Source organism: Trachymyrmex septentrionalis, unplaced genomic scaffold (assembly GCF_001594115.1).
Source record: "Trachymyrmex septentrionalis isolate Tsep2-gDNA-1 unplaced genomic scaffold, Tsep1.0 scaffold80, whole genome shotgun sequence".
Lineage (NCBI taxonomy): Eukaryota > Metazoa > Arthropoda > Insecta > Hymenoptera > Formicidae > Trachymyrmex > Trachymyrmex septentrionalis.
Window position 1 is genome coordinate 2,519,829 of NW_017305988.1, and position 10,934 is coordinate 2,530,762.

Genomic DNA, 10,934 nt, shown 5'->3' on the forward strand with positions numbered 1-10,934 from the left:
TGTGTGTGTGTGTGTGTGTGTGTGTGTGTATTTCTAAGTGCCAACTTAGAAACAAAAAATTTTATTTAAATAAAATAATTACAAATATTACTACTACATATTATTTACTATAATTTCTTTTTTTATGTTTTTCATTACAGATGGATTACATTTTAATTTGTCAAGATATCGAAACTGGCGGTTTCAGTGATCGACCCGGTGATATGGTTGACCCTTTTCATACTTTGTTCGGCCTCACTGCATTGTCATTGCTAGACAAGAACTTCTCGTTAAAACCAATAAATCCTACTTATTGTATGCCAGAGTATATAATTGATCGCTTAGGTCTCAAGCCATCGCGACTTGATGCATGATAATATATCTGATATGCTGTATAATGTACATTAATTCTTTGTTAAATATACGCGTTGTAGATTTTTCAAAAAATATATATCTCTGAATTTTTATTCAACCAAATGTTCAAATTGCACTGTCAAGTGGAACATCTCAAAAGCATAATTTTGTTATTTTTTCATCATTTCTTTCATGGAGGATGCCCCTAATTGAATAAAAGTACTCGGGTTTATAAAAAGTTTAAAATATTTTTATTTTTGTTCGGCGCGCAGTTTTGAATAACTACACAAATGTGGTATATATGCATGTATATATTTAGGATATAGATAATTCATTGTGAATTATAAAATATTTCTATTATGTTTTTATATTTACTATTGAGAAACAAGCGCGACCTGAGCGTCCTCAAACGGAAATAAATATAATTCTCAGTCTGATAAAATTTTACTACATTCTGTCGGTAATCCCTAAATACAGTCTTTTTATCACTATATGTTAAAATAGTAATTGCGAAAATTAAGTTTATCTCCAACAGGTATCATTAATTTATTTCCAACAGATATTTACTTATATCAAAATATTTGTGTACTTTGTATTAAAATAGTTTTGTAAAAAAAAAAGTGATAAAATTTCAACTCTTGTGAACACTCTTGTGAAAGTCGTTTTTTTTACTAAGATTTTTTTTACAAAGCTGAATTTTTTCAACAAGGTGATTGTATGGATGGAATTATATGAACATGTTTATATTATTACCATTAAAGTTTGAAAGGATTTAAATGTTTTAACTATCATATCATTTGTAAATTTTTAATATGTAAAAAAGAAGATAATAATAAACAAAGAAAATAAAAAATAAATTTACAAAAATTAAATTAGATTAAGTTGATCTTTTTGATAAACGATTATCCAGTTCAAATTATATGTATATGTATTTCTGATTTGATTGATGATATTATGGGTGCATTCCATTTTCATATTTCGAGGGAATTTTTTTCAACTTGTGTGAAGTATGAGAACCATAATGAAACGCTTAGAAATATGTATAAAATTATAAACATGTGCAAAAAAAAGTTAAATATAGTATACATTTCTTATAGAAATAATTTAATATTAATAATTTAATACTCTCTCTAATAATTTAATACTCTCTCTAATAATTTAATACTAATAATAGTAATAATAATTTAGCACTGATCATAATTAATCGCTTATTTTTAATATTAAAAGTACTGTTACTTATTAACAATACTTTTAATACTGAAAATAAATGATTAATTGGTCATCAGTATTAGTATTAAATTTCTGTAATTATTATATAGGATGTTAAAAAGAATCAACATTAAAAAATCATTTAACAGTACACACTATACTAAGTAAAAAAAACCTTATAATGAATATATTATATGTATATATAGAGATCGAAAACTCAACTATTTCTAAAATATAAATAATTTTGTATATTAATATTAAAAAACTGAATATTACCATATATAAATGCTGAATGTTTCTTTTATCACTCAGCATTTAAAGTGTATTAAAATTGTTGAAATTTTATTTTTAAATTATATATATTGATAGAATCCGAGTAACGGGATTGGTAATTAAAAATGGAAATATTTATCTTCTTCGTATACTTTAGAAGGAAATAGTATCATGCTAGATTCGCGAAGTTAGCACACCATATTTTCAACTTTGGTTTTTCATAATTATAGTATAAAATATATGGAACTCTTTCTTAGTTTTATAAGAAATTGTATAAGAACTACAAAAAATGCTACTTATAAAACTGTAATTATTTTTTAAATATGAATTTATATTATAGAATGTCGCATGCTGACTTCACTGATCCCTGCACTTTTGGATATCCATGATGTTAGTGACATTCTATTAATATATCTAATGAAAGCAATAATGACAGCATGCATGTTTCACTAGCATTTACCGTATACATAATTCTATAGTTCCTTATACAAAAATAAAAAAGAGTTTTGCTATGTTTTATACTAAAAAACCAAAATTGAAAAAATTGCATCCATCCCTCTGTTTAAAAATAATTATATATAAGAGTATAAATCTCTGGTAATACTTATATACTAATGAGAAATATCGCTGGAATTATGATAAATTATTATCACTTTTTCTTCAAGTATCGTCTACTGTCTTTCCCAGTAAACAAGAATGGATTAAAATGGGTTAAAATTTTTTTCTATCCGAATGCGGATATTTTACATAGCGAATACTTTTTTTTCATTTAACTGGATTCAATTGGATTCAGTTAGATTCAATTGAATGCAATTGGATTGAAAAACTGCATTTCCTATTCTAAATTTTGAATTGAACAGTATTCACAATGCACAGAAAAAGCTAATATATTATTTTTAAATTGAAAGACATAGAGATATGTTCCATACAATTCCTATAAATAAATAAAAATGCATTCAGGATTGAAAAGCATTCATTTTAATACTCGTGAATCAATATTTCTGAAAATCTGAATCCATTTCAATTTATTTCAATCCATTCTCGTTTGCTGGGTTTATATATATATAAAATACAATAGAATATATAAACCATTTAGCATTTATTATATGATAGATAGTATATGTATACACCTCATAATGAGTAAAAAAACCTTAGTGAATATAGGTTGAAAGCTCAACCGTTTGAGATATAAATAACTAAGAATCGATTTTTCCTCGTTAGTAGAAGGGTCACAAGGGCAATTATCATTTATATATACATATTATAGCTCAATTTTTTCGATTTTCGACTATTTATTATTTTGATAATTAAATCATCAAATTAAAATTCTCTCAAAATTTTATTTATGAAAAAAAGCTCTAATTAATTTATGTTTGTTATAAATTCATAAAAGAAAGATCAAAAAACGTCTTTTATTTAATGTAAAATAACACGCGTATATGTATATTTATAACTTATTATTACAGATATTTATTATTTAACTTTGAAAAACGAGTATTATGAAACAGTTATATCTCAAAAGAATTAAAGTTAATGAAAAACTTATTTTGGCGTGCTACGGCACGACACATCTTAATTATTTATTATATCACGCATTACTTGGAAATGCTTATAGTATATATTTGTTTAATGGAAATAATCAAGAATCATGGCTATGCAGACGTGATACGTTTCTTCCAAAGAATCTAGTTGAAGTATATTAGTGTACATTACGCGCAACAAGAATTGCCATTTTGTCGGCGAGGCACGAGGCGTAGCGACACGCCTCTCGCCTGCAAACTTCGAGCGAGGAAAGCGCTTCGATCCGATTGGTTTATCTTCTCCCTCCCCATCTTCTTCACCTGTAAAGTTGGCACGGTCCCCGATTGAGAAAGATTGGGTTAGATCTTGCTAACTAGGAAAAGATCGATCCCGTACTCTCTCTCTCTCTCTCTCTCTCTCGATGAACAGTACAATTTTGCTAATGGTACAAAAACGCGCGCGGTCAGCACATTCGAGATTTACAGTCGCGTTCACGTGGCTGAGCGAGACAAAGATAAAAATGACAGATATATCTACAATTTTAGATATTGGAACCACGCAATAATGATTAATAATAATACGTTTATTCACGAGCAACAAAGTTTTTTTTTTACACGTATAGCTCTGCTGTCGGAAATTAATCTTTGTTCAATTCGAATCTTTGCGAGTTGATCTATAGTTATAATTGTTAACATAATTTCAAATGATAATGTCGCATTTTTATTCTGATATTATACATATATTATACATATATTGGCTGCATTCAATAAAAAAATAGCTTTGCAATTGTAATTGTTGTAAGATTCTTTAATATTATTGATGATTTATACTCTTAGGTCCAGCGAGAGAGGAACTAAGAACCAGATCAATTTATCAAAGAATTTTACAACGGTTGCAATGCTGCTTCTTTTTACTGAACGCAGCTAATACTTATTTACGCAATGATACGTAACGATATAAAAATTATATCGTCGTTTCAAGAAGTTATAAATAAGCATGGAGATTTTTACTGACACTTTCTCTTCCAGTAAAACTAAATCATTAAGAAATAAAACAGGTATGATATATTTATTTATATTTGAAGATTATTTCTTGACTTTATATTTCACTTTATTTTTCTTCGCATTTAGATATCTCATACGTTCGTTTGAGAACATTGAGTAAAGATATATTTACTCCAGAATTCCCAAAGAAAGCTCCAGACTTCGTGTCGGCCAGATTATCAAACATTTCGCTGTTCGAGAGGATTAGACTCGATAAAATTACACTGGTTTCAATCCTTGGAACGAAACGCCGCGCCGCGCCACGAATCGATCCACGAGAAAGACAGAGTTCTCTCTCTCCCTCCCTCTCTCTCTCTCTCTCTCTCTCTCTCCTCGTTCGGCTCATTCGGCTCGTTCTTCTCATTCTCCTGGCTGGCTAATGTACCCGGTGGCGTTCGAGAGTCCTGCAGGGGCTGCAGGGCGTCCAGGATAGGCAGACGACTGGGTGCGGTGGTGACCGGGTACGGGGGTGACGGGACACGGGTAGCGGTGGGCGAGGACAGCCACCGGTACTCGATCGGATTGGTCGAGACTCGGCTGTTCCTGTTTGCTCGTGGGAGGTGACTTCAAATGGTATTCGCGCAAAAGCTCCGCCTCTCGGAATCCGTTCGGAACGGATGGAGGAGGCTCTTTTCGCGTCCACGCCGTCGGCCGTCCATCCGGAACCGTCGAGGTGGGAGAGCTATCGTACCATTGGACGGAGGTGGTTGCTGGCGAGCGCGAACGAGACCGGTCGAGAAGGTGAGACACAGCGGGCTCCAATCCGGGGCATGGTGGAGCCATGGGCTCGTAGGTAGGGGAAGCCCGTTGCGGGGGTGTGGGTATGGATCGGCCGCAGTATCCGCGGAGACGCGATCGCAGGTATTCGGTGTGTTTGGGCGTACTCGGGGATCCTCGTCCGTCGCCGTCCTCGGCGCGAAGCGAATACGGAGTTCGAGTAAAACGAGTTACCGAGTGTAACCGAGGGCTCGGTCTGCTCTGGATCAGCGAGCTCGCCTGGCACCGCCGGCGCCCGATAACGGCAGTGTTGGTTGGAAATCCTCGGGATTGTGATACACCCGTGACACAGCGTGTGGGGTACATCAGGGTCGGACCTCGCTCGCCTCGGCCGGCCGCGGGTGTCTCCGTGGTTGGGTCCGATGGAAATTTCCGTCTTCGCTCGTGACCAAGAGCAGCCTACCCCGTGCTCCTGCCGATTCGCGAGAATACGGAGGATGCTGATGGCGCGCGAGTATCGGCGAACCTCGTGCAAAGTGTCGAGTGTTCACACGTAAGAACGTTTGTTTTCAAGAGGAAAGAGAGTGAAACAGAGAGAGAGAGAGAGAGAGAGAGAGAGACTTCACTGGGTCTTCGGTATCGTTGATCTCGTCGTTCGTTGATGATGCCGCGACCTTCGCGCGATACCTACGGTGATCAGAAACCACCCTACTCCTACATATCGCTAACGGCGATGGCGATATGGTCGTCGAGGGACAAGATGCTGCCACTCGCCGAGATTTACAAGTTCATCGCCGACCGCTTCCCGTACTACAGGAAGGACACGCGACGATGGCAAAACTCTTTGAGGCACAACTTGTCTTTCAACGATTGCTTCATCAAGGTTAGTCCATCCCATGTCCGATCATTGAGATTTCGATCGATGTCCGATCGGAGATGAAACTTCAAGACTTTTGTCAAGTCTTGATCGACTGAACAACGTGCTGTCGCAAGTTGCCGTTAAACAATTCTATTCATCCTTCTTTCTAGAACCTTGTTTTGAATTAAATTAAATTTACCAATTTACGTGAAAGATAACTTCTCCCTAGACAGATATCAGCGATGCCGACGTCTCATTGTCTCACTTTTTGTCATATTGTCTATTTAATGAATCACTTGCAAAGTAATATCGCGAAATCGCGGTTGTGTCGAATGAACCGTGATGGAATGGATTTTTGATTGACGTAATGTGCGCCTTTTCAACGTGAACGTCCGGAACTCGAGAGAGCGACAACGCAACGCGCAAGGTGTTTGGTTGTTGTATTATCGAACCATCTGTTTCGCACCTGCCAACGTGTGCGACCACCGCGCGATCACCGTCATGGCGCGTTCCGTTCTCTCGCGGTTCCTCGAAATTACGAAAGAACGTCGGTCCCCTTTCGTTTCTTGCCTCTTAGTCGTCACAGTAGAATCACTTTCAACTTTACACCCCGCCCGTGTTACAGGGGTGAAACAAACGCTTGACCACAATCGCGATGATAGGTATGAAAATATTTTATACTCTGTCACGCATCAGGGAATATTTTGATGTGAATGACGAGTTTACATAAAATGTGCAGTTCGAAATCTTTAAAGGGTTCCAAGTTTAAGTCCGTATTATTTTTCCAAACTTTCTCTGATGTCAGATTATACATATGGAGATCCCATGTCTAGATTATATAGAGATTGAGACTGAGAATTTGATCGATCTCAAAATAAAGTTCATCAAAGTTAATATTGGATTTTTCTTTTTTCTGATTGATTTAAATTTAATCTCAAATCCCAATCTCTAATCTGATACGGGTATTACACTTACAGTTTTACGACTGCTGAGAAAAATGTTTAAATACCAAGAATGATGCAAGATAACTAATCGTACGATAATCAGTAATATTTCAAACGTTTATATACTTGTTAACATAATATACAATAATACGTATGTAATAATAATAGTACACAATAATACGTAAGTTAAAACTTTGATTCATATATGTATTTCTTGCGTATATCGATGATTCAAGTATGTTTTCACTATAATATTACGATGTTATAATAAACTAATGTAACATAAATTACTACAATCAATCTTGATTCTAATTTATTGTATAATACAATCGATTGTTAAGAATTCAATGCTTGATGCACACAATATGAAAAAACTAGACTTAAAATTTAAACTCCTTAGATTCTATTGTATTCACAATCAGTAGATGTAATTTTTAACTTTTAATTTTGTAATTATTATATAATTGTTTCATAATAATAGCTTTAGAATTCATTAAAAATGCACTATTATATATCAAACATGTGGAAAAATATAAATACTATACCTACAGGGTGTTCCGAAAGTTTTTGCCAATCGCTTTTGTAAATAGAATGGACTAAACTGAGTCGAAAATCCTCTATCATTTTGCAATTTTCGCAATAGTTAACAAGATATTAATTACTAAAAATTGCCAAATATTAGTCTTGAATAATTTCTTACTCAAATACTATCAACTTTACAGAAAGACTGCAAGAGACAAAAATCATTTATTTTCTTCTCATAGAACTAAGAATTTTTTCAGAATTTTTTATCAACTTTTGAAGTACTACATTTTCTTATTTTTATCTCAACAAGAGACAATATGGTATTAAAAAAATTCTGAAATAATTCTGAAAAAATTCTCAGAACTTTATGAGTTACAACTTTTTATGAGTAACAAACAAAAATTATCACCTTTTTCAAATACTCACACACATAAGAGTCAATTTTAAAATTAAAAAGGGGACGCGGGAAGTTCAATAGAATATTTGGATTCATTCAGATTGGCAAATTTTATCCTTATGAGCCCTTGTTTTATAACGAATAATAATTACCGTCGCTAGAAAGCGTGAAACTATGAGCGGAAACGATGGAAAGCAATAATGTCTCTGCGAGAAATTTTCGAGAAATTTTACGCTGGAAGAAGCAATTGATCATGAATTAATTAAAATCGATATTATTGACGTATTAAATAGATTATAATAGTTGACACAGAAAATTCACTTGCTTATTTTTTTACAGATTCTTTAATCAATTTTTATGACGTTACAAAAATAATCGTTTGGATTTATACGAATATTCTTTTGTATAAAGTGATAATAAAATTACATTTTTTTTACGTCATGTTAAATGAATTTTATTCAGAATATACTTTATTCAGGATATATAGACTTTACCAGGATTAGAATAAAATATAAATATGGACATTTTAAAAGTTGTAAAAAGATGTCCAGTTTTCTCGATGTGAAAAAAACATTTGTTAATAATTAGTCAAATAATTTATAGATAAAAGAAAGAATTTTCGTATCAACAGCAGATAAAATTTAAGCTTGATTAAAATGAAGAAATTGTATTCAGATAAATGTATGTCAGATTGTATCAAGACAAATGTATAAATTTTGAATCTCTGTTCTATCTGCATTCCTTGATTTTTAAACAGCAGATTTTTAATGTCCTTTTTAAACTAGTTATATTTCAATAAAAATCTACTAAGTATTGTATTTTACAGGATACATACTCGTTATCACGATGACATTACATTATATCGAGTAATAATTTTTTTAGCTATTACATCTATTTTTTTCTCTCTCTATAAAGTTTAGAGATTCTAAATAATCTAGAAATAATAAATGTATTCGTACCTTGTACTCTGGATAGAAAAATTTCAATAATTTAAAAGGTTTAACGATTTAAATCCTACAGTATACATATGTACGAGTATACGACAGCGCTTTTTCGGTATCATATCATAGAAAGCAGACAAAAATGTCACTTTTGATAAATAAAAGAAGAAATTCTTTGTTATGCACGGTATATGAATTTTTCAAACTTGCTCGAGAATTCGAACGTAATTCTTTCTCTCCCCCGCAAATATAATTTAAAATTCCAGATTGCCGGTAACGATGAAAAGAAACGACGCAAAAGACGTGAATTAACGTATGCAGCTCGACTGATCTCGTCTACCTCTCGTCGAGGCGTGGTACTAATAATAGCGGTGGTAATATATTTCCCTCCGCGAGATCTGTCCGGCAGCGGGTTATGCCTTTCCGATCGAATTAACTCAACCGATCGGCAGATAATCGTTTCGCGTTATTAAATGTAAAACCTGTTCGTTCCTGGCAAGTAATGGCTCTCCTGGCTCTCTACAGCTCATCAATTGCCGCTAAGACCGCGTCTTATATCGGCCATCGTCGAGGAGACGCTAGGCGAGGTGGATGGTGCTTTCCACGCGATCCGCCAAGAGGGGAAAAACAGGGACTACTCACTTCAGTGTGCAATGCGAGCGGTTGTGCTTTACGAGAATCGCGCGCGTAATTGCCTCGGACATCGTTGCCAGCATCTTCTGTCTCGATCGCTCATCGAGATATCAATTAAGGCGCAACTCCACAAATGCGTATTCATCAAAGCGTGGATTCCAAAGTAGCGCAGACCCAGTTTCAGACCGATTACACCGAGTTTTCCAATCGACGCGACTGAACTTTCCGTTCCTATACAACTTTCGCCAATTCTATAAGGATATAAGGAAATACACCACGTCTTCCGCATCGTGTCCGATACTCGTTTGTCATGGTCGTTAAGAATAAAGTTTTTTTGTTTATTTGTCCAATGTTTAATTTAATATTACATATTATAGGCTTAGCTTTCCTTTTTTATATTAGACTTATATTTCATTTTTCACTTGACAAACTGCAGCTGTCCAACTTGTGACTGCAATTCGATTAGGCACAATTTTAAGTTACGATGCACGAGAGGGAGAGTATGTGTCTTCTTATATACAGATGCAATATGTGTATAAAATTTCTATGTATAAAATTTTTATTTATTTAAAAAGAAAATATTTGTGAAACTTGATAGGCCAAAGGTGAATCCAATGCAGCGTCAATTTCGTTCGTTTCTCGTTGGAAATATAGAATGGAAAGTTTGTCAAAGCTAAACTGAAACTTAAAATAGACATCGAATCGATGCGATATCCACGTGATCTGTTCTCTGTCAACTGATACATACGTATTGTCTATCATCGTTCAATAGAATCGAGTTGCAGTTTGAATTTCTTGCAAAGTTTCTAATATAAATTTTTTAATATAACACTTCTGTTTGAAAAATTCGCAATTATATTAATTCATTCAATGAAATCGATTTCTCTCTTTCTCTTTTTCGCTCTGTTTCTTTCTTGCAAAAGTGTCTTTGACATGATTTAAAATTACAACTTTGTAAAAATAAATCGCGATATCGACTATATGTTATTAACTATTTATTTCAAAATATCTTTGACATTGCATAAAAATAGGAGGATTATTTGTACAGTAGTTATTTCTAGAAAATAGAATTGCTGAAGGTGAGGATTAGGGGCGCACGATCAAGGAATAGAAAAACAGAGAGACTAGGAAGAGAAACAAAGAATAAGGATTTCAACCAATCAGAAACGATGCACTATGGAACACACAGTTTCCGGCGGGTTGAAATTCTCTGTTCCCGTTCCTGTTCCTATTTTCTATTCCTATTACTTTCGAAAAAGATTGGTAACCTTTCACTGCGCGACGTTACAATTTGTGTCTCCATAGATCGAGTACCTATATTACACGGTGATTCGGTGCAAGTTGATAAGTCGGATGACTGAATTTCAGGTACCACGCGGTCCACATCGGCCAGGAAAGGGAGCCTACTGGGCCTTGCATCCCGCCGCATTGTCCATGTTCGAGAACGGTTCGCTCCTCCGCCGACGGAAGCGCTTCAAATTGCACAAGCCGGACAAGGAGCTGCTCAAGTCCGAGCTGCAGGCGCTCGCCTCGGCGATG

The 10,934-nt window shown here is 34.4% G+C and overlaps 1 protein-coding gene across 1 annotated transcript in view; it reads left to right on the forward strand.

Annotated features, from left to right (window-relative positions):
- Positions 1 to 5,712: 5,712 nt before the first annotated feature.
- LOC108754671 (keratin, type I cytoskeletal 10-like) overlaps positions 5,713 to 10,934 on the forward strand; it is a 6,904-nt gene continuing 1,682 nt past the window's right edge. The window contains exons 1-2 of the mRNA XM_018497152.1: positions 5,713 to 5,979; positions 10,764 to 10,934. Coding sequence (XP_018352654.1) covers positions 5,758 to 5,979; positions 10,764 to 10,934 — 393 coding nt within the window. The 5' untranslated portion in view covers positions 5,713 to 5,757. The remainder of the gene's footprint in view (positions 5,980 to 10,763) is intronic.